The sequence below is a fragment of the Micromys minutus genome, assembly GCF_963924665.1.
Source record: "Micromys minutus genome assembly, chromosome: 11".
NCBI lineage: Eukaryota > Metazoa > Chordata > Mammalia > Rodentia > Muridae > Micromys > Micromys minutus.
This window is the reverse complement of record NC_137980.1, coordinates 53,891,615-53,916,177: the sequence shown is the minus strand read 5'-3', so window position 1 is coordinate 53,916,177 and position 24,563 is coordinate 53,891,615. Positions and strand designations below refer to the sequence as shown.

General features: G+C 44.6%; 1 protein-coding gene across 2 annotated transcripts in view; it reads left to right on the top strand.

Annotated features, from left to right (window-relative positions):
- TM9SF4 (transmembrane 9 superfamily member 4) overlaps positions 1–24,563 on the top strand; it is a 45,697-nt gene that overhangs the window by 8,773 nt on the left and 12,361 nt on the right. The window contains exons 2-12 of one of the 2 annotated variants that reach the window (XM_080924777.1): positions 7,888–8,001; positions 11,164–11,263; positions 16,018–16,186; positions 16,285–16,417; positions 17,857–17,980; positions 19,527–19,645; positions 19,745–19,856; positions 20,640–20,710; positions 22,516–22,648; positions 23,534–23,615; positions 23,714–23,789. In XM_080924777.1, the coding sequence (XP_080780903.1) occupies positions 7,888–8,001; positions 11,164–11,263; positions 16,018–16,186; positions 16,285–16,417; positions 17,857–17,980; positions 19,527–19,645; positions 19,745–19,856; positions 20,640–20,710; positions 22,516–22,648; positions 23,534–23,615; positions 23,714–23,789 (1,233 nt within the window). Of the gene's footprint in view, positions 1–7,884; positions 8,002–11,163; positions 11,264–16,017; positions 16,187–16,284; positions 16,418–17,856; positions 17,981–19,526; positions 19,646–19,744; positions 19,857–20,639; positions 20,711–22,515; positions 22,649–23,533; positions 23,616–23,713; positions 23,790–24,563 lie in introns of both variants that reach the window. The other variant, XM_080924776.1, reaches the window with a different exon arrangement.

Here is a 24,563-nt window from a genome sequence, read left to right as displayed (position 1 = left end):
CCAACCTGGTCTCCATAGGGAAGTCCAGGCAAGCCAATACTACATAGTAAGACCCTGTCTCAAAACAAACACAAATAAAAGCCCAACTTGTTATAATAATTTTAGCATGGGGCCAGCGTATAAGAGAGTGGCCATGGTCACTTCTTACCCAGCTTCACTGGTTACGTTCACGTCGCCACATCCTTCCACCTCCGCCCTCACAGGCTAGTTCCTTTTTCTTCGGGCATATTAATCTATACTTCACATTACAAATCATTGTGACTGCAGTGCAGTGACCTTTAGCTATATATAAACGTGTCCCCTTGTCACCACAGTGACACAGTGTTATAGAACAGTTCTGTTACCTCAAGTTCCCTCACATTGGTTAAGGGAGTGATGAAATCAGGCCTTTGTTCCCACAGCCAAACCATCGCTAATTTTCATCTGTAGATGTCCTTTGCTGGGTGCTCTGTGGAAAGGAAGCTGTGTGTAAATTAGACTTGTGCGTTTTCTTGTAGTGTCCCTGGGCTACTCCTTCCTGTGATGGACATGGGTAAGGTAGTTCTCTTCTCATGCTGACAGTGTCCCATGGTATGGAAAAAACTACATCTTTTTGTCCCTGCTTTCACTAATGATTGGGTTTTTGAGTTTTCGGTTTTGAACTATGGTAGACCTCCCCAATTTGAGCGTGTGTTTCCAACCCCCCTGAGGAGATGCTTAGAACCTGTGAGTATGGAACTGTGTGTTTTAGCACTGTGCCCAGACCTCTTTTTTTTACTATTTTGATACAGAGTTGTACAGGCTGGCTTTGAATTTACTCTGTAGCCAGGTAGCCAGTGAGCCTGGTGATCTCCTGCCTCAGCATTTTAGGTAACTAAATGATAGGCCTCAAACCCAACTCCATACTTTTCCTTATTTGTATATCTACAGTACAGTTTAATTTATAAACTAGACACAGTAAGAGTGACAGAGCTGGCGATCTATGTTGGGTAGTATACTGTTTGCCAGGACACATAAAGCCTTGGGTTCAATCCTTAGTACTACATAAACCAAGTATGGTGGTGCACTCAAAAAAGTGAGGCAGGACAAGAGGTAGAGGCAGAAGTATCAAGGATTCAAGGTCATCCTGGGGTACATGAGTCCCTGGGGTGAGGTAAGCAACAATGTTTATTAATAAAGTAGAACTTGGTTAATAGTAATAAAATTTAAAAGAAGTATATATCATTTATCTCTGGAATTTTCTGTTTAGTATTTTTAGACCTTGGTTGGTTGTAGGTAGCTCAATCTGTGGGAAATGAAACCAGAGATAAAGAGACAGTTATTTTGATTAAACAGTCACATACAAGTGTGCCTTTTTCTGTTGAGTTGATGCCTAGAATTGGAAGTACTGGTTAGTAAGTTTATGTTTAACTTTTTAAGCTACTACTAAACTTCCTGAAAGTGGCTGTGTCATTTCACCTTTCCATCAGTGAAGATTTCAGTTTCGCCATATCCTGGTTCACACTTGCCCGAGGTTTGTTTTGTTTTGCTGTTTAGTTAGTCATTCTAGTAAGTGTGTGTTGGTACCTCAGTAAGCATGGGTCTGTATACATCACCTCTGGAGAAATGAGTGTACAAATCACTTATGCCTCCGTTCCACCCCTGTGCTCCGCAACTGAGCCACACCCCAGACCTTGCCCACTTGTTACCTGGGATGTTTGCTGTCTCATTAAGATGTAAGATTTCTTTATGTATCCTGAATCAGTCCCACATTACATACACCACTTAAAAAGATTTTCCAGTGTCCATGGCCTAGAAGTCTACATTTGTTTATTTTTATGAAATTTATGAATTTTAGTGGGTTATATTTTTGGTGGCATATCTAAAACAAGTTCATATAGCTCAATATGAGTTTTTCATCTAAGGATTTTAGTTTCAGCTTTTGTTTTAATCTGTAACTTATTTTGAATTTATTGTGTGTGTGTGTGTGTGTGTGTGTGTGTGTGTGTGTGTGTGTGTTTAATGTTATTTGTAACTATGGTTACTACTTTGTTGAAACCACTGTTCTTGTTGGATTGCCTGGACACCTTTGTTGAAAATCAGTTTACTATAAATAGAAAGATTTATTTCTATGCTTTTAATTTGGTTGGATTGATATCTGTGTCTATCCTTACCATTTTATTGTTATTCTTTATGGTATATTTAGAAAATTGAACAAATTATCCAATTCTGTTTTTTTAAATCTGCTTTGGATATTCTGTATCCTTTCTATTTCTTTATCAATATTAAGGTAAATTTGTGCCTGATGTGGTAGTACATACCTTTAATCCCAGCACTTGACAGGCAGAGGTGGGTAGATCTCTGTGAGTTCAAGGCCATCCTGGTTTACACACATAGCAAGCTACAGGATAGCCAGGACTACATATAGAGACCATGTCTTGAAACGCATACACATACGCACACGTACATGCATACACACCCACAGAAGCCTGAAGAGGATGTTGGATGCCCTGAAACTAAAATTACAGCCAGTTTTGAGCTGCCATATGGGTGCCGGGTTCTCTGGAAGAGCAGCTGGTGCTCTTAACTGACCCCAGCCCCAGAAGTAGGGTTTTTTGTCTTAACGTTATATGAACATGGAATGTCTCTAGTTATTTAAATCTTTCATTTCTCTTGGCAGTGTTTTGTAATTTTCAATAAGAAACCCCTAAAAGTCATTTTTTTTCTGGTTCAAGCCTGTAATCCCAGCATTTGGGAAGCTGAGGCAGGAAGATTACTATAAGTTTGAGGCTAGCCCAGGATACATAGAGAGCATACCAGGTCAGCCAGGTCTACACAGCAAAACTGTGTTCTGAACCAAACATAATGCATGTTTTTTTTTTCTTTTTTAATTTTATTTGTGGTATTGAATGTAGCTTTTAAGTTTGGCTTCCAGCATCCACATGGTGACTGACAACCTCCTGTAACTCCAGTTCCAAGAGATCCAACACCTCTGACCTTCTCAGGCATGACCTGCACACACATGGTACACACACGTACACTCAGATGTGCACATGTACACACACAATAAATACATATTTCTAATATATATTCTTAAATATTTTACTTTTACAATACTAAGCAGAACCAGTTTTAAATTTTGAATTGCTTATAGATAGTATGTAGAAATAAAATTATTTCTTATATATTAATTTGGTAGTCCTCAAGATGTTTAATTCTGGTTATTGTATAGATTCTTTAAAATGTTCTAGACACAAGATCATATGATGTACAAATAAAAGCATTTGTTATTTTTTAAAGCTGAATGTGTTTAATTTTTAATTAATCTCTTTCATACACTGATTTATAGCAAAGAATTAAATAGACATGGCAAGAATGTATGTCCTCTCTTTGTCCCTGATCTTAGGGAACTTGGTATTTAGCTTTCCGACCTTGAGTGTAATAATCATTGCCTGTGGGTTTCATCTGGCTGGGGAAGTTCCTTTTTAGTCGGACTGTGAGTTGTTTTGATGACTTGGATTTTGCCAGTTGCCTTTTGTGTTAGTTGTGCTGGTACGTGTGTCTGGCTGCTGCTTCTGTAGTGCCCTGTTAACTAGTGAGCCTTCCTTGCATTCTTGGGGTAAATCAAACACCACCACCTTCTATAGGCTGGAATGGCCTCAAATTCACTATCCTTCCCCAGCTACCAATGCTGGGGCTGTGTCATACCTAGCTGCTGATGTTTTCATGTGTCGTTAATTGCAGGACACTTTCTTAAGGATATTTCCATCTGTGTTCATGTTAAAAATATAAATTACTTTGTTTGGTCATGGCATATGCTTAAAACAAAACAAACAAAAGGACAGGGCCTCATCGTGTAGCCCTGGCTGTCTTGGAACTTACTGTATGCATGGGCCAGGCTATCCTCAAACTCACACAGATCTGCCTGCCTCTGCTGCTGGAGTGCTGGGATTAAAGATGGGCCACCAGGCCCACTGGTAGATGTTCTCAAACATTTAAACAAACAAGACTAGACTATACACACATAAACAAAACTCACTTTCTCATATTCCTAAGAGTCTGTTGGCAGTAACTGGATGATAGGTCTCCCTCTCATGATGCTAATTGTTCTCCCCAAAGACGACAGTTTATCTCCATCTAACAAACTGACTTGTTTTGTTTTGTTTCTAGACAGGGCTTCTCTGTGTAGTAGACCTGGCTGTCCTGGAACTTGCTTTGTAGACTAGGCTGGCCTCAAATTCAGATCTCTTGCCTCTGCCAGATTTAAAGGCATGCCCTACCACAACGGTTATGCTCTGATTTGTTTGTTTGTTTGTTTGTTTTGTAGGTTAGTGATGCTGACACATAGAAAATAAGGTGTAGGATGTGGTAGCGAACTTGGTCCCAGCACTCAGGAGACAGGGACAGGTAGATCTCTGTGAATTTGAGGCAGGCCTGGCCTACAAAGTGAGTCCGGGACAGATAAGCCTGGTTACACTGAAAACTTTTTGTCTTTTACTATTTGAACTGTCTTTTGCAGTGCTTGGGCCTTGTACATGTTAGGCAAGCACTAACCTTGAGCTACAGCCCAGCTGCCCTGGTTTTATTTTTAAACTGTTAACTTTAGTTTAAAATTATTTGCCTTTTATTATTTTGTAAGAATTCTTGGTATATCAAAGAGTCCTTTGTCCTTTGTCATACTTGTGATAAATACTTTCCCTCAAATTGTCTTTTTTCTTTTTCATAAACTATTCATTATATATATTTATCATGTGTATTTGTGTGTGTGCATATGTATATTTATTCATGTGTATATCTATGTGAGTTTATACACACCATATGTGTGCATATGCCTAGGGGGCCAGAGGGCATTGGCTTCTCTGAAACTAGCGATCGAAGCCGTTGTGAATTCCAAGTAATGCCCCAAGCCCTACTCCTTAATATAAGTTTCTACATGTAAAGAACCCATAACTGTGCCTGGCACATCACTGGCATTCAGTAAATGCTATTAGGTTTTGCAACACCACACATTCTCATCATCTTGTATTAAAACTCACCAGAGCACACTTTCCATTACATTTGGGTTGCATGGCCTGTAATTAGTTACTGTTTGAGCGAGGGAAGTGAGTTGAGATGGGATTTCATATAGCTCAGGATGGCCTAGAACTCATTGTGTATCTGAGGATAACCTTGAACATTTATTTCCCCTGCCTCTTATCTCCCAAGTGCTAGGATTAGAGGCATATGCCACTACACCTGGTTTTATGTGATGCTGGGGGTCAAACCCAGGGCTTCAAGCATACTAGGCAAGTACTCTGCCTACTAAACCACACCCACAAGCCCCAAGTTGTTTCTTCTATCTCACACTAACTGGCAGTCCCCTGTGTACAAAGGGCAGAAGTGTACAGGTATTTGTCATGGACAGAAGCTAAGGAGTGTGGGAGGTGCTTAGCTAAGTGACTAGATGGAAGCTGCCAGCCTTCGGGTGGCCAGTGTGCCTCAGAGCTATTGGTGACTTTTAGTGTTGCCTTCCTGCTGCTGAATAGGAATCTCACTGTTTACTTTTGGGTTTTGTTTGTTTTGGGAGGAGGAAGGACCTCCTTGGTGTCAGACTTTGGAACCACAGTGTATTGAAGTCTTGGTGATTTCCTTCTTGCGCCTGCAACCTGAGCTCCCAAGGGAGCCTTGAGCTGCAGGTGTTTCTCAGTTAAGTCTGAAGGTCCTGTTTCTAAAGAGTAGAACTAGAGCAACTTCTTAGATTTAATTGGCTTGATAAATTTAGAAGATTGTAATCCTCTGCCCTGCTTCAAATTTCTTATCAGATAAGGCTAAAAGGTCTGGGCCAGGCTTCTTAGGAGGGAAAATTCAGAACACATCTTCATGTTAACAGGAATAGTGGACATAGTGCCTTACATGTAAGAATAGTGGCTTGGGGCTGGAGAGGTAGCTCAGTCATGCTTTCCATGAAGCGTGGGGACCCTGAGTTCCTATCCCCAGCACCCACATGAAAAGTGAGCGGGCACAGCAGTACATACCTGAGCTAGTCTAGCTCAGCCCATGAGCTCCAGGTTCAGAAAGATCTTGCCTCAAAAAAAAAAAAAAAAAAAAAAAGGTAGGGAACAATTGGGAAGACACTGGATGTTACACATACATATACGAGCATACATATATGAACACACAACATATTATTAAGATGAATAGTTGGGACTAGAGAGATGGCTCAGCAGTTAGCTCTTTCAGAAGACTGGTTCAATTCCCAGCACCCACAGTGAGCCACAACTGTCTGTAACTCCATTTCCAGGGATCTAACACTTTCTTCTGGCCTCCACTGGCCTCAGGGACACATGGCACACAGAAATATATACAGGCAAACACCCATATTATAAGAATAAGAATAAAGTAGTGACTTAGAGTTCAATAAGCAGTTTTGAGTACATACTGGTTTCAACCCACTTCTACTGTATGAATTTCTTGTCGTAAGCGATGACATAGCTGAAGAGTAGGATTCAGTGCCCTATCCATATTTTAGGGCCCCAAATTTAAAACCTTCTTTGCATATGGCAGCCACCTCCCTATTGATCGTCAGAATACACTTTTAAGCCTGACCAGAGAGAATTAGAGGCCTGTACTTCCCACCTTCCCAGGAGTAGTTCACCCTGAATGTTAGGTCGTCTTGCATGCTTAGCCTTTAGCAACTTGTGAAGGATACACTCTGATTCAGCGGACCCAGGGCATAACCTGAGTGAGTGTCTGTGCTACTAACAAACTTCCAGAAAATGCTGCTGCCGCTGCTGCTACCCAAAAATCTCAGCTTGAGTTGTAAGCACATAGAGACCCTCTGAACATACTGAAACTGGGACACTGACCTCCAGAGATTCAGGATGATCATAATCTGGATGAAGTACACAGGCTTTTTTGAGCTTGAGTCTAGCCCAATCTACATAATAAGTTCCAGGCCAGCCAGAGTTATTCAGTGAGACCCTGTCCAAAACAAAAACTATGGCCATAATAATAATCTGGATGAGACCTCAGCTTTGATAGAATGTTTTGTTTTGTTTGGGGAACAGGGAACGGGGCTGTCTTGGATCCTATATAGACCAGACTGGTTTTGAACTCACAGAGATTGCCTGGCTCTTCCTCTTGAATGCTAGGATTAAAGTCATGTGCCACAAATTACACCCCTCCCCCAAAATCTCATGCAGTGCAGGCTGTCCTGGAACTTGGGGTCTTCCTGCCTCTAATTACTAAATACTACTATGATTGTAGGTATTCATTACCATACCTGGCTAATTGTTTTCCTAAACCAATGTCAATATACAATTCTATAGAAACTTCTTAGGAAGAACAGATACACAGAAGAAGAAAAAATTATCACTCAATCCATTTAACATTTTGGTAAATGCCCTTCCTTGTACATTTTTGTAGAGTAGCCATACCTTAACATGTCTAAGCACTCACACAGTGCCTCACAACTGTTTGTAACTGCATTTCCAGGGGATCTGACACTTCTTTCTTAACATTTCTTCAGGGGCTGGAGAGATAGTTTAGTAGTTAAGAAGGCTTGCCACTCTTCCAGAGGACTTTTAAAATAAACAAACAACAACAAAAACAGGAATAGAATTGCTGGGAACTCTGGGAAAGAGGTGCCAAGCTGCCATCCAGAAGTGCTCCAGTCTGTAACGAGAGACCTCAGACTGGCAGCAGTACCCTGGCTTCTCTTATTTCCAGATAGTCATTGTTTGAACCATCTTGTTCATTTCTGGAAGGGCAGAGTCTTGTGCTTGTAGCATTCTGGGAAGGCATTTGGAAGCAACCATATAAGGGCCTCAGGCTTCCCAGAACAGAGGAGACCCTGGCCAGTACAAGCAGATTTGAAAGCTCCCACTTTCTCTGCCCTGCAGGAAAGTTTACTTCTCTCCCCTTTCCAACTGCAGTCTCTTTCCCCAGCAGGTTTGGTGGCTGAGGTTCCTGCTGCTTCTCTGTCTAACATGTAAAGGAAGCACCTTCTATGTCCCTGGAGTCGCGCCAATCAATTTCCACCAAAACGACCCAGTAGAGATCAAGGTGAGTGAGTGTTTGGGTCTCAGGAGCACCTGTGCCTAGCAACCTAGCTGGAGGTTGTTTGTGGAGGTGCTGAGCTGTTTGTGTCCACCCTGGAGTTGTAGAGAAAACAGCTTTGACCCCATAGTGTGTAGCTGTCTGCAGTTCTACCTCTTCATTGCTTCCTCTGGGTCTGCCTCCTTACTCTCACTGTTTGTATGGAGTGTGCCGCATGCCCTATGCTACTCCACGTGCTTGCTTCTGTGCTCTCTGCCTATACAGCAGCTGTTCAAATGTCGGTGTTCTCAGTAGCTCTCTTCCTTACATCTTGCAGGAAAAACATTAAAGTAACATTTACTAAGGGCTATTACATGCCCTGCATTGGGCTCGGCTCAACATTTCCCCAAGAACCCTCTGAGGAATATTTGTTTCACGGATTTTCGGTGCATTTCACAGATACAGAAGCAATCCAACTGGTCGTGAGACAGTGAATACATGGCACTGTGTCAGCCTGAGGTCACTGGTTCACTCCAGGGCCCTTGGGAAGCTTTGGGATATTAGAGTTATTGGAGTGCCAGCTTTCCCACTGCTGCCTTCCTCTCACTTTTGACCTTTGTCCACAGTCCAGATCAAAGCTTATGGTATTAGCCCTGCCAAAGTGCAGTGAGAGAGGACACCCCTGGCAGGACATTAAGGTGGACTGTACCTCTTTGTAACATGGGAGTGTGGTAATGCCACTACCCCACCCATTATTCAGAGAAAGAATGCCAAAAACCAAGAGTTAACAATAGTGAATTTAGAGGCAAATTTCCTTCTGTAATTCATAACTTGTTTTGGTTGATTTGGTTTAGTTTTTATGACAGTCTCATATAGCTTAAGTTTGCCTTCAACATTAGATAGCTGAGGATGGTTTGAACTTCTTGTCTTTTATCAAACCCTTAAGTTTGGGGGTTAAGGTCTGCCACTATACCAGTTTCTATAACATGCATCATCCAAGTCCTTACTCTCTTGAGGCTGGCATCCCAAAAGCTCCAAAACCTGAGACTCCCTAGAGACCCTGGAGTCAAGCGCTGACTTCAGGCTGACATGCCATTTACTTGCTTCAAGCATCTCACTTAGGGTCAGTACGTTGTCATTTCTCTGCAAGTGGTTATGGGATATGATGTATTCCAGACCCAGCTGGAGGTGGGATATGTGTCCTGTATACCACACTGCTTAGTATAATTTGAGGTTTAATTTCCTCAGATTTCTAATTCCAGAGTATGAGTTTTAAGTAAGGATTGTAGACCTATTCTAGAATTAAAAAATTATTTATACTTTTAGGTGTATATATATTTGAATATTTACACTTTTAAATGGTATATGAAAAATAGTAGGTAGTCCCTATGTAGTAAAAAATTATTTCCCTCATATTTAAAGGTTTTGTTTGTTTTGCTTTGTTTTGTTTTTTGAAACAGGGTTTCTCTGTGTATCCTGGCTGTCCTAGAACTCACTCTGTAGACTGGGTCAGCCTTGAACTCAGAAACTCCCTCTGCCTCCTGAGTGCTAGGTTAAAGACGTGCCACTGCACCCAGCTTTAAGATTTTCCTTACTGCGTTTTATTTCTTTTTATCTGCGTGTATATGAATGGGTGTGGGTACATGCCATAGCACACATGTGGAGGTCAGAGGACCACTGGAGGAATTGTTTCTCCCACCCTACCATGTGGGTCTGTGGGACAGGAGCTCGGCTTGTCAAGCTTGGCAGAAATTCCCTTTTTCTACCTAGCCATCTCAGGAGCCCTAAAGTTTGTTTTTTGTTTTTTCACTGGTTCTGTTTTATCTGTGATTTAACAGTTCCCTTTTTTGTTTTTTAAGAGACAAGCTGTCATATAGTCCAGGCTGGCTCAAGCTTATTACATAACCAAAGATGGCCTTGGACTTTCTTTTTTTTTACAGTTTTATTTATTATATATGAGCACATACAGTTGAGGCTGGGCCACAGAAGGGATGTAGAGGTCACAGTATAACTTGGTACAGTTGTTTTTCCCCTTCCAACTTTACATGTGTTCTGGAGCTCAGACTTGGGTCACCAGGCTTGTGAGGCAAGCCGCTTTATCTACAAAGCCCTGGATATGATCCCTTGCTCCACTGTACTTGGTTTGTAGCTAAGAGTAACCTTGAACCTCTAATGCTCCTAACTCTACCTTCTGGGTGCCAGCATTAGAGGCACGTGCCCATATTTATGATGCCTGGGATAGAACCTGTGGCTTTTCATTTGCCAACTCAGCGACACCCCTAGACTATTTCTGTCTCCATTCCTGTCTTCCCACCTCTCTCCCTCCATCCTCCCTCACCCCACTTCTTCCTTTCTTGTCCTCTCACTCCTTTTCTGTTCTTTCTTGGTCTTACTTTGTAACTTGAGTTACTATCCTGTCTCAGTTTTGAGTTTCCCATTATAGAGGGATTTAATTTCTTCCTGTTTTCCTCCATGCTCATTTAGCAGATGTTAAATGAACACCTAGTTTGCTGTGTACTAAGTAGGAAAAATGATTTGTAAAAACCTAAGAAAGACCAGGAGTGGTGGCTCACACTGGTATTGAGAATACTGCGTGGTGTGAATTCAGGGGCAGCCTGAGCTACAGAATAGGACACTGTCTCAAAGAAGAAAAAGAAATTGAAGCTTGGTACGCAGCAATTGCATTTTTATGTGAAGTGCTATAAAGGAAGCTAAGGGGGTGAGATGGAATGGTAGGGAATTCATTTAGATACAGTGATTGGGAAGGGCTCATGGGCAGGAAGATTTCAGCTGAGACCTAGAAAGAAGAAAGCTTCAGATAAACACAGAGGAGAGCAGAGAGGATCACCAGGTAAAAGCCTGAGGCAGCAGAGTTGTATGTAGGCTCAAAGCAACAAGCAACAGAAGCAAGAGTGCTCCCATAGCACAGACCCCTGTGCTCCTTAGCCTCCTGCGGAAGGGCAGCATGAGTGACGTTAGGACTCTCTGGCTTTAAACTAATTATATGGTGCTGTCTACAGCACAGTTCAAAATTGTGGGCAGTACAGGAATTGCGTGCTGTAGTCCTGTCTCCTGCTATGAAGTAACTTGCTTATTGGGTGGTAGTGCTAAGAGTACTGAAGACATGTGACTGCCAAGGAGGATTCTTGTTTCTGATGGAACGAGGAATAAGTCTCTCCCTTCCTGCAGGCTGTGAAGCTGACCAGCTCTCGGACTCAGCTTCCTTATGAGTACTACTCATTGCCCTTCTGCCAGCCTGACAAGATAACCTACAAGGCAGAGAACCTGGGTAAGTCTCCTGTCCTGCTTCAGTCTGTCTCACAAGGGAACCTGGCGTGGTTTGCACACTAGTGGTGGCAGCTTCCCTGACCTCTCACTTGGTGTATGAGAGACACTCTTGTGAGAGTTTATGTGCATGTTAGCTTATTGACTCATAATGGCCCTGCAGGGGTGTGCATGGGAATTTTTAGATTGACTTGCCTTTGGTTACATTGTCAGGTAAGAACTAACCTGAGCTTTAACAGTTTCCAGAGCTAGAGCACTCAGCTTCTAACCACAGGGGCTCTCCCTTGGTTTCTAGATATCCCTTTCTTTTCTAGTGCTTTCTGTTACTTGCTCAGCCCCCATCCTGCTTTTGGTATAAGCCAAAAGTTGACATCAGGTGTCTTCCTGAGTCATTCTCCAGAATATTTATTGAGACATGGACTCTTGCTTGACCCAAAAGCTCACTGATTTGGCTAGCCGAGCTATCCAGGTTGCCTGTCCCTATGTCCCCAGTGCTGGGATCACAGGCAGGCCACCACATCCACCCAGTATGTGCATGGCTGCTGAGAAACTGAACTCATGCTTATGTGGCAGACCTGACCCCTGAACCATCTCCTCAGATCATTGTTCTGCCTATAATAAAGATTGGTGTAAATATAGTACTTATCTACGAAATTCTCAAAAAAGAAAAAAATGTAAAAATGAAAAGATAAGGTCAGACAGAAGTGGCACACATCTTTAATCCCACCATGAGGCAGAGGCAGGCAGATCTCTGAGTTCAAGGCCAGCCTGGTCTACAGATCGAGTTTCAGAACATCCAGGGCTACACAGAGAAACCCTGTCTCAAAAAAACAACAAAGAAGAGTGATCACCTCTGCCATAAAGCAAAGACACTGAGGTTTGTGAAGAGCTGAGTGGGAAATGCCCTGCACAGTGTCTGTTGCAAGTTGTCTGTGAGTAGCACTCGTGGTTCCAGGTTAAATAATCTTCGGTCGGAGCGTCTCCAGGGCAGTGAGTTGCCCATGAGTTCTTTGACTGTCTGCGTATGTCCTGGAGAAGCAAGCGTACACATGCTGCTGGGGCTCTGACCTTATATGTCTTAGGAAAGGGAAAGAACTGGTTCTTTCTGTTTTGCTTGTCGAATTTACCATTGTTTAAAGGTCTATTTTATTTGTATGTGTATGTATATGTCTGAGTGTGCACGCTCAAGAGTGTGAGTATGAGACCAGAAAAGATCCCTCAGAGCTGGTGTTAAAAGCACAGCCGGCCTGTTAGGAGGATGCTGAGATCTGAAGTCTACGTTCTCATGATTGTGCAGAAAGCGTCAACTGCTGTTTTCTGTAGAGCCATCTCTTCAGTCCCTCTTTTTGGTTTTTTGAGACAAGATCTTCCCCTTACAAGCTGGCATGCAGTCTGCCATGTTGTTGATTGGCCAGACTGTCCTTGAACCTGTGAACCTCCTGCTTCAGCCTCTGAATACTGGGATCTGAATTCCAGTCCTCATGATTGTGCTTCAGTTGTTAATTGCTGAGATATGGGGTGCTACCAGGAAGGTGCTGAGGACCAAACCCGGGATCAGTTTCTGGGCAAGTATTCTACACTGAGCTTCATCCTAGTCTTGGGAAATTGGTTCTCTTTAAAAGTTGTTTTATTAGCATACATTAGTCACATCATAACTACTGGCTCGTTCTTAGGAGGCGACATAGGCCTGCTGTGTGAGAGCTCAGCAGGACAACTTGACTTGGGAGTCTGAAACCAGTGGTACATAGTATCTCAAAAAACTAACCTAGGTACATAGTTTCTCACAAAAAAAAGGAGACTTAGCCAGGCAAGATGGCTTATGCCTTTAGCCACAGCAGTCCAAAGGCAGAGACAAGTGGATCTCTAAGAATTCAAGGCCGGCCTAGTCTACATAGTAAGTTCCAGATCAGGCAAGGAGACATAGTGAGACCCTGTCTCAAAACCTCAAGGAGGTGGGGGGAGATGAAGAGATGAGCCATGCTAGACCAGGCTATCTTCTTTTTGTTCCTTTCTATTTTTGGTGATTTTTCAAGACAGGGTTTCTCTGTATAGCCCTGGCTGTCCTGCTGGAACTAATTGTGGACTAGGCTGACCTTGAATTCAGAGATTTGACTATCTGTCTCCCCAAAGTTGAGGTTAAAGGTGTGTTCCAGTACAATTGACTGGTGTCCTCTTTCTTTCTTTCTTTTCTTTTTTTTTTTTTTTTTTTTTTTTGGTATCTTCTTTCTTAACTCAATTTAACATCCAGAGTTTAAGAGTCACAGCCTCATTGCAGTTTCTTCTCTTGGAATCAGCTCCTTATTGACCTGCAAAGAAGTTGGCATTAGGACATGGTCTAAGGAAAGAGCTTACCCAGAGGATCATGGCCAGCTACTGTCTCTAGTTGTGGTTGTCTATAAAATGCTATTTCAGCCGTGAGCTCTGCAGATGTCCTGTTGATGTCTTCACTCTCCATTCACAATTGATCCTAGACTTGCAGGCTCAAGTACATTGTCAGGCATCTAACAGCTGAGGGGTAGAGGTCTTCATCCTCCTCATACTCCTCCTTTTCTCCTCCTGGATGGCTTATTCTAGACTCAAGATATCACCTACTAGAGCTGCTACATCGCATGGCTACTTGTGCCTCTATATGGTCGTTTGTGTCTCTGCCACTTTGCACTTAACCTACCAACAAGTCATAGCATCCAACTGCCCGACCTTTTCTTTCGACACCTCACAGAGCTTGGTCGTGAAAACCTGAGCATCAGCCCAGCATGCACCACTCCTTCCTCATGCTCTTGAATCTGTGCTGTGGTGGCAGCTTCCTCACAGACTCTCCTTCTGTGTTTGTTCTCACTTACTTCAGGACTGGTGCCATCACTCCAGCCAGCTTTTTACATCCTTCACAGAAGAACAGTCAGAGTGATCTTTCCATAACCGCAGATGGGTAATGTCTTCTCCATCCCTGTTGGAGCTCCTCATGAATTTCTTCACTTTCTGGACAAAGATCATGTGTGTGGTCCACCCTAAGGCCAGCCCCACCCCATCTCTTACCCATCTCCCCAGCTTACCCAGGTCACTCCTGAGCATTCTTAGCCACCCCACCATACAGGTAATCTCAAAGTTGCCACCCAAGTAACCTTTGTCGACCCTATCGGCCTAGAGCTTGCCTCCTCCTCTGTACAGAGACAGCACTGTATAGTGAACAGAGTTTTCTGACTCCTGGCTGCCTGTTACTGCATCCTGCCTGACATTTATATGCTTAGTCCGGGACATTACTTCACTGAGCCTCAATTTCCTCCCCCAGAAAATGAGGTAGCAATTGAGTTCTTCTCATAGATACACAGAGAACTGAGGGGTTAATCCACTCACAGGCAAAGAGTAGGCAGGCCACAAAGAACACCGTTTGCATTAAGATTTATTTATTTATTGTGTATGAGTACACTGTAGCTATCTTCAGACACACCAAAAGAGGGCATCAGATCCCGTTATAGATGGTTGTGAACGACCATGTGGTTGCTGGGAATTGAACTCAGGACCTCTGGAAGAGCAGTCAGTGCTCTTAACTGCTGAGCCACCTCTCCAGCCCACCATTTGCATTATTGGCTTCACTTCTGCAGCCAGGCTGGGCTCCTACCAAAACCTTCCTGTCTCTGTGCAGCTCTTTTGTGTCGATGTTACCTTGAGTCATGTTAATATGTATAGGTCTGACTCCCCTACTGTCAGGGAGCTCGCTGAGCCAAACTTCCTACTTAATATCCCATGCCAGTTTCCCCCAGGTAACCTGATGCCAAATGTTATACTCATAGGCACTGAGCAGCTGGGAAGCATCAGCTAACCCAACTGTGCTTTCACTCTGAGCTGCTCATTAGTTCGACAATAATGATATGAAACTGGGGCAGGCTGAAGGAGACACACCAGGACAACAGAACAGGCAGGACTACCGCCTCCACGTGTACTTGGCCCAACATATGTCAGTGGATCTACTCGATACACTCACACTGCCTCATCTACTCACTTACTCATTCATCCACCAGTACATACTAGGAACTGGCTTGAAGCCAGGCCTGAAGATAATGTTGAAGAGACATATTTATGGAACTTATAACCCTAAGTCCTAATGTGAAAACAGACTGATTAAATAATCAGCAAAGTGAAAATGTACTGTAAAAGTGTTGTGATGGGGAGTAGATCTGGGGAATTCTCACTGAGCTGGTAGTGTGTAAAGTGGCAACAAAATGAGGGGCACTGTTAACTAGGCAGAGAGGTGCAGCTCTGTTTAGACAGAGACCAACGCTGTTTGGGATGGCAGCTTTGACATTGCCTGTGTGTGGCAAAGCAGAGTGCTCAGGAGTGACCTGGGTGACCAGGGGAGATGGGTAAGAGATGCAGTGGGGCTGGCCTTAGGGTGGACCACACACAATTTGATCTTGGTCCAGAGAGCAAAGAAGTTCATGAGGGGTTCCAGTGGGGATGGGGAAGACTTTACCTGTCTGCAGTTACAAAGTCAGGAAGGGGTATCCAAAGAAAGGGAGGGGTAGGCAGGCTTGAAACCAGGAGCATAGGGCCAGGATGACATGTCAGGCATCATCAACAGAGCCCAGAATTGGGAGGGAGGTGGGACAGTTAGAGCAAGTGAGGTAGAACCTGACTGCTTGGCTGTGGCACTGCTGACATCCTTGGAGCTCCATTTTGTCCTGTTGTCTGCAGCCCCATGACTGCTGATCTCAGCCACCACAGGGCTGAAGCTCTGAGCTCCATCTGTCTCTCTTACGGCAGGAGAGGTGCTGAGAGGGGACCGGATTGTCAACACCCCTTTCCAGGTTCTCATGAACAGTGAGAAGAAGTGTGAAGTTCTATGCAGCCAATCCAGCAAGCCAATAACCTTGACAGTGGAACAGAGCCGGCTGGTGGCCGAGCGAATCACAGAAGAGTACTATGTTCACCTGTAAGTTACTGCTTGTCCCTGGTTGGCCTTCAGCTCAGCTAAGGGAGGGCCTGGTGGGAGTGTGGTTCTGAGAGTCTAAATGAGGCCTTGGTTTTTAGCATTGCTGACAACCTGCCTGTGGCCACCCGGCTGGAGCTCTATTCCAGCAACCGCGACAGTGATGACAAGAAGAAAGAAAAAGATGTGCAGTTTGAACATGGCTACCGACTTGGCTTCACTGATGTCAACAAGGTAGAGTATCTGGTGTGTTTGGAGATCTGGATAGGTATACCTCTCAAACTACCAATACTTGGAATCACCCAGAATGGGAAAACATTCAGCTTTTGGCTAGTAACGCAGGAAAAAAAAAATGGGGTCAGCAGGCAGATTCGATAGCAGACAGCAAATACAGTGCTTGCTCCCAGCCTGATGACTTGAGTTCAATCCTAAAACCTGGGAGGCAGAAAGAGAGAACTGACAAGTTGTCCTCTGACCACCACATCTGCTGTGACATGTGTACCCACACACATAAATGAAATACTTAAAAGAAATGGGGGTCAGCCATGGCACATTTCTACCAGAGTCTGATGGTAGATAGCCTGTGAAATTCTTTGGCTTTGGACTGGCTCCAGGGTAAACTACAAGGAGGTAAAGGTTATAGCCACTAGAATGTTAGATTCTTTTTCTACAAGATTAAACTAGCAAAGGAACCTAGAACCTAAAGTGTGCAGGTGAGAAGACCACATGATGATCAAGAGCACGCCGTAGGCATCCTGAGCTGAGTCCTCCTCCTACCATATGCTGGTGATCTGAGTGTGCTTGGTCCTGTGTTTCAGTGTCTGCAAACAAAGTAATGATACTCACTTGTGTGGTTTTCAAAATTGGTCTGTGTATACAATTCACGACATAACTCCTGGAAGTAAACTATTACTGACATAGGCTGTAACTGTGTCCTCTTTATCTGATTTTTCCCAGGGAATACAAGGCTGACATGCCTTTGTGGCATAGTCCCTATTCTCAGAGGCCTTGTCCTAACTTGAAAAGAATTGGCAGTTGCCTTCCCCTAGTAACCAGGAGTTGTGCATTTGGGATCTCATGGAGGAAGGAGGGCACTTAAGGAAAAGGCTGGGCTGAGAAAATCAGAGGAAGGAGGGCATCCCAGTTGTTGTGATGCTATGACGGTTGCAGGGTAAAGACTGCCTGTGAATCAGGGGGGACTGGAGAGCCCAGATGTTCAAGACAAGAGCAGAGTATGAACGAAATTGCTGTAGTAAAACCACTAGTCTTGGGGTGAGTTCAATTCCCAGCAACCACATAGTGCTTACAACCATCTGTAATGAGATCTGATGCCCTCTTCTGGTGTGTCTGAAGACAGCTACAGTGTACTTATATATAATAAATAAATAAATCTTTAAAAACAAAAACAAAAACAAAAACAAAAAAAAAAAAAAAACAAAGACAGTGATAACCAGGCCAAGGAGACTTGGGCTTTATCGGATAACCCACCAAGCCATAAGAAGAATCTGAACAAGAGAGTAATATGACCAGATATGGCCAGAGCTGTGCTTTCAGAAAGCTGATATAGCCAGGCAATACTAGACCAAGAAAGGATCTAGAGCTTGGGTAGGCTCTCTGAGTAACTCTGGTTTGGGGCTGCTATCTATTTCTGATTCTTAGTTGCTCTATTTTAGATCTACCTGCACAATCACCTCTCGTTCATCCTTTATTACCACCGGGAGGACGTGGAAGAGGTTCAGGAACACACATACCGTGTCGTCCGCTTCGAGGTGATTCCCCAGAGCATCAGGCTGGAGGGTGAGTGGGGAGGTACCAGCAGAGGCTCAGGGCTGGTTGGGATCTTCTCACATTCTTACCTTTTCACTGGCCAGTAGGCCCAACTATGACACATAGGTTCATTCCAAGAAGGCCACTGTACCCCAGCAGAGCAGGAAGGGAGTGAGGGAGAGTTGCACCTACTGCCTTGTCATCTGGGTTCCATGTGAGCACACCACCTCTGAGCAACTCTAGAGGTGACAGAGACGAGAAGTCACGAGGCTCAAGAGGCTAGTGATTTGGCCAAGACTAAGTAAGTTGAGGCTTTGTTGAGCCTTTTCCCAAGAGCCAGCCAGTCTGGTGAAGAACAAGAGATGAGAATACAGCCAAAGCCATTGAGAAGCAGGGTTACTTTGTCTCTTTCTATGTGGGTGATTGGCCAGACTAAAACTGCCTAGAGTCAGCAGTAGGCCAGGAATATGAGGACCCAGCCCGGTCTTGGACTTAGAATTTGATAAAACTTTATTTTCTCCTTCTCTTCCTCTTCCTCCTCCTTTTTTCTTTTCCTTCCTTCCTGTTTTTTCTTTCTGTTTGTTTTTGAGACCTGGTATCTGTAAATAGGCCTGGCTGTCCTGGAACTCACAAAGGTCTGTCTCCCCTACCTCTGGAGTGTTGGGATTAAAGGCATGCTCCACCACACCTTTTGTTTTCACTTTAATACAGAGTCTCACCGTGTGGTCCAAACTGGCCTTGAATGCATGGATCCTCCTGTTTCTGCCTTTTCATATGCTAGGAGTCAGTCGGTTCTCAGCCTCACATACTAGGCAAGTGCTCTAACTGAGCTGTCTCCATCCAGCCTTTGGGATCACAGACATGGGTCACTACACTGGTGATGTTTTTGTCTTATTGAGAAAATTGTAGCCCATGACTTTGCACATGCAGCAGTCCTAAAGCATGCAAACTGAGTGTAGGTGCCTCCTGACTCTCCTGTGTATGACACAAGCACAGCTCAGCATTTACAGATGGTTTTTAGAGGTTCTGACACTCTCTGTGGCTCTGCAAGACTGCACTCTGTTCTTGTCTCGCCTTCGTGTGTGTCTGGCCCACGGTTGGTGTTTACTATACGTTGGTTTCTTTAGCATATGTTTATCACATGCTTGATGGAGTGGGGAGGGAAGGGGGAGGGAGGCATGGGAACGGCTGGGTTACTGCCATAATAAATGTCTGAGTGGTGAGCAGAACTGAAGGAGCCGCAGTTGGGCACGTTGCCTGTTGAATGGGGAGGAGTCCATGGATGTGTGGGTTGAATGGAGAGAGCCAGCTGCTTCTTGGTTGGAAGGAATTAGACTCAGATCCTTCTCTTTCTCCCTCCCCATCTCCATAACATTTTATTCCCAAAGGCCCCTTGGGAAAGCCAGGGCCCCGGGTGAGTCTTGATACAGCTATAAGAGCCATAGTCGTCTTCTGCACTCCCAGCTTCCGCTCAGCCCTGATGGCAGGTCGACCTTGAGACCCTTGCAGAGTAGCCCTCCCTGGGGGGAGTTGCACTGGTCACTGGGAGAGCAGACTGGATCTCTGTCTCTCACAGACCTCAAAACAGACGAGAAGAGTTCATGTACCCTACCCGAGGGTGCCAACTCCTTACCCCAAGAAATTGACCCCACTAAGGAGAATCGGCTGTACTTCACCTACTCTGTGCACTGGGAGGTGAGACCAAACGCCTGCTCTGGCAAGGGGAGGAGGGCTTGCTCTGGGCTGGGATCCTCTGTCCAACAGGAGACTTGACTGCTTCTTCATGCCTGCCAGGAAAGTGACATCAAATGGGCCTCTCGATGGGATACTTACCTAACCATGAGTGATGTGCAGATCCACTGGTTTTCCATCATTAACTCTGTCGTGGTGGTCTTCTTCCTGTCAGGTGAGACCTCTGAGAATTGAAGGTGGGGTTGGGGATCTGAGGCATCATGTTCCTTCTGGGGTATTTCTAGGGTGTTGTCAGGGTCTAAAGCAGTCCCTATGGTCCTGTTACAGAGTGAACAGGAATTGTCTCAGCTCTAGTGAGCTTGCTAGAGAAGAGCAGATAGATAGTCTGTGCACAGACACTGATTCAACAACCTCCAGAAGTTGTCCTACTGTGAGACAAGCTTGGCAGGAAGCTGGGTGGGGAGTCTCTAGACAGGTAGAATGAGAACAGTTGCTTTCATGTTGTGAGAGACAAAGATAGCAGTCGCTCCTGCTTTTTCACTGCCTATGAAGAGACTGGCTGCCACCCAGTCTTCACTAGCACAGTCCTCGGCTCAGGAAGTAAGTCTACAAGCACAAAGTGAGCTTGGTCATGAGCCCATTTTCTAACCACTATGCTGCTCCCTAGAGAGGGAGACAGGATACAAACTGCTGAGGGACAGTGAGAGGTAAAGGTACCCATGCAAGTCTTGATGCATTGGTGGAAGGCAGTTATTCGTTCGGGGCATTGCTAGTCACTGAAATGGCATGGGACTTTCCTCCCTGACACAAACCCAACAGCCTGTGGCCATCTCTCCCATCCCAGCAGCTTCTTCTCAGCCTAACCCCTGCTCAGCTGGAGTAGAGCTCTGCTTAAATGGGAGAGATTTGGATGGCCTCATGTCCAGGCCCTGTCGAAAAGGGCATGGGGTTAGGCCTCTCTGTTAGCATTGCTTACCCCCAACCCTGTCCTTTGCAGGCATCCTCAGCATGATTATTATCCGGACCTTGCGAAAGGACATCGCCAACTACAACAAAGAGGATGACATTGTACGAGGTCTTGGCTGGGGCGGATGGACTGGAAGAGGGAGGATGATAAACAGTAGGGCCCTGCAGCTGCCAGGCGTGTGTGCATGCGTGCACATGCGCACATGTATGAGAGAGGTCACAGTAAATCTCAAAGGCTTTGAAAAGAAAAGAAATACGTTTCATTCCTCAAAGTGGTGGGTGTTTGAAAGAAATCACAGAAAAAAAGAAAAAAGAAACTTGGTTAATTTATTATGTAACATTTTAAACGTAGAATTTCTGAAATGGTGCATGGGGGTAAGGTTGCTTGCCACCAAGCATCACAACCCAAGTTTGACCACTGAGACCTTCATGATGGAAGTAGAGAATTGTCCCCTCACCTCCACTTACACATTATTATGCATGTATACCCACACACACATTCTTAAGTAAATAGATATAATTTTTTAACACCATTAAATTTAAACCTAAAGCTACGCATAATGTTATATACCTCAGTAGGATGAGGTAGAAGAGGTTTGAGATAACTTACCTCCATAGCAAGACCCAGCCAGCCTGGTTATTCATCCCTATTATTTCCCGGGAGAGAGAGGCAGGTAGAGCTGTATGAGTTCAAAGTCAGCCTGATATATGTAGTGAATTCTAGGCCTACCAGAATCCAAAAAAACAAAAAACAAAATCACCATCACCACCACCACCAAAAAACAAAAAGAACTTTAAAAAACAATCCTAGTTTCTTATGTTTTGAACATTTTTTATATATTTACAGACAAGAAACTAAACTATGCATAGCCATAATACATAATCTTTTCGTATGCCAACATGCCTGGTTTGATACACACACACACACACACACACACACACACATCCAGAAACTCCACCACCATCACCACCACCCCCTGCCGCACAAACTCATATTCAAGCTATCATAAGAAAGTGGTGTTAAGACAGGTAATTTTTTTTTTCTTTTTTGAGACAGGGTCTTTCAAACTGGAGATCCTTCTAGCTCAGCCTCTGAATGTTAGATCATGGTATATACCACCACACACAACTTCTCTCATTCTTGCCTTTTTTGTAGTACTAGTTGTGGGGCCAAGGAGATGGCTTCGTTGGTAAAGTGCCTGCCTTACCACACAAACATGAAGATCTGAGTTTGGATCCCTAGTGCCCATGTAAAACTAGGGGTAGCAGCATGCATCTATGACCCCAGTGCTAAAGGGAAAATGTGGAGGAGTTCCTGGGGTTCAGAGAAGGGGCCTTGTGTCAAAAAAATAAGGTGGAAAGCAATTGAGGAAGACACCTGTTGACCTCTGACCTCCACATGTACATACACAAAAACATACAGAACTGATTGTTAGCTGGATTAATGAAAACCCATCATGATGGCTCATACCTTTAATAACAGCACTCAGGAGGCACAGGCAGAGGCAGGAAAGTCTCTGTGAGTTCCAGGCCAGCCTGACCTCCACAGTAAGCTTCATACAAAGTAGGACCCTGTCTCAAAAAAGCACAAAGAAAAAAGATTAGCATGGGGAAGTGTTCAGAAAGCATACATCACTTGAAAATAACAAGGTACTCAGTATTTTTAAAGCACTCATGTGCTATTGTTTACACTGTTTCCCATTCTCTGGTTTTGTGGGTGAGGGACATTATTTTTCCTGCAGCTATAAGCATGCTGTGCTTGGCCTCCCTTCTCCAGGTAGCCGTCCTCTGAGCTTATGGCAGGGTGGTGCTGGTTTGATGGGGTAGCCTGGGTCTACAGGGGTGTTTTCTGCAGGAGCCTCTCTGTCCTCACAAACCTCCCTCTCTCTCTCTGCCCTTTGCTACAGGAAGACACTATGGAGGAGTCTGGGTGGAAGCTTGTGCATGGTGATGTCTTCAGACCACCCCAGTATCCCATGATCCTCAGCTCTCTGCTGGGCTCAGGCATTCAGCTCTTCTGCATGATCCTGATTGTCATCTGTGAGTGGGCATGTAGGCTGGGTATGGCAGTCAAAGGAACATGGCCTAATCCCAAGGCATAGCCACCTCTGTGACTTAAGCAAAAGGGTAGGCTATCTCCCAGGAGCAGGCCAAGCATCCTAGGCAGCTACCCCAAGCCCCCAGCAGTAATGATTCCCACCGCTATTTTTCAGCTTAGTTAACATAAGAATCATGAGTACTTGGTCAGGAAAGCATACATCAGCACTATAAGGCTAACTCCTTTCAGCCCTCAGAGTAAGCAGCTAGTCCAGAATCACTACTAGCATCAGGCCTGGCTCAGGACTCTTCCCCTTCAAGATTGGGCCTTATACGTAGCCCGAGCTAAGATGAACAATCACCTTATCTGCCTGTGCCACCACATAGAGCAGGACTTTTCATTAATCTAGGGACAAAAGCTCACTAGTATATAGTAATTTCAGACAGGTTTAGAGTCAGTCTGCCTAAATTTATCTCTCTCACCCTCAACCTTTCAGCTTTATAACTGGATAGCCACCTAACCTTGTTGGGTTCAGGTTCCTTGTCTAAGAAATGGAGAGGCTAACCTCTATCTTACAGGGTCAAGTTAAATTAGCTTGCAGGTGTTTAGAATGCTCTCAGCCTGTTTGGTTCATTCCAAGGACTCTGGGGACTAGAAGGTATGGTGAAGGTTCAGACTGCCAAGACCCAACAGCTGCTCCAATCCCCGAACCCCAGCTACAACCCAGTCTTTTCCTATAGAGAGCTGTGCTGTTACAAAGGCCAGAAAAGGGAATCTCTTCTAGCCCCATTTGTCCAGCCGCCTGTATGTCTGCCCATCAGAAGCTTCGGGCCTGACAAACACCCTGATCCTGACCCTGCCTTCTATCCCCTCTGTCCCCCGTGTAGTTGTGGCCATGCTTGGGATGCTGTCGCCCTCCAGCCGGGGAGCGCTCATGACCACTGCCTGCTTCCTCTTCATGTTCATGGGGTAGGTGTATGTGAGAATGTTCCCAGGGGATGGCACAGGCCTGCTTCACACTTAAAGGACTCCTTTAAGTTAATGGATTCTGCCTTTTCCTACAACAGGGTATTTGGTGGATTTTCTGCTGGCCGTCTCTACCGAACTCTAAAAGGCCATCGGTGGAAGAAAGGAGCCTTCTGTGTAAGTCTCCTCTTCCTCCTCTTCTTTTTCCTCTTCCCCTCCTCCTTCTCTTCTTCCTCTTCCCCCTCCTCCTTTCATTTGTTGAGGCCTGAGACATCCTTCCTACACCACTCAGGAGCATAGGCAGGCCCCGGTGTGGATTTTTAAGCTAGTAACTAAACAGCATGCAGTGGGGGCTAGGGCCCACAGTCCATAGATGCCTCATTCATGATACAGTGGTTGAACTTGGGCAATTTTGAGCTTGCATTGTCTAGTGACTAAAGCTAGAGAAGAGTGGATTCAGAGTGATCAGCAGCATCATAGGAGAACACTATACCCAACAGACTGGAGAGAATTGCTGCCCCTGAAAGAGGCCAGGCTTGTGTAACAGCATGCTGACATGCCAGTCACCAGAATGAAGACACCATTGTGGAGGTAGAAAAGCCCATAGAAATGGAGCAGTGCAGGGCTGGGGTTCTCCTAGGAACTTGATTTCTCCTTCTGTTCCTGGTATTAGACGTGGTGCCCAGGCTGTAAGCTTCATGAAAGCCAGAAAGGTAGAGGGATGGAAAGGAGCAAAAAAGAAAAAGTATCTAGACATTTGAACTGGGCCTAAGGAAGATTTTAGGTTGTACCTACAAGTTCTGGAATTGCTGAGATCCTAGGTTTTAGGGGTTTTGCTGATTTGTGTGTTTTGTTTTGTTTTGTTTTGTTTTGAGACAGTGTTTCTCTGTGTAGCCCTGGCTGTCCTGGAACTCACTCTGTGTACCAGGCTGCCTTGAACTCAGATATCTC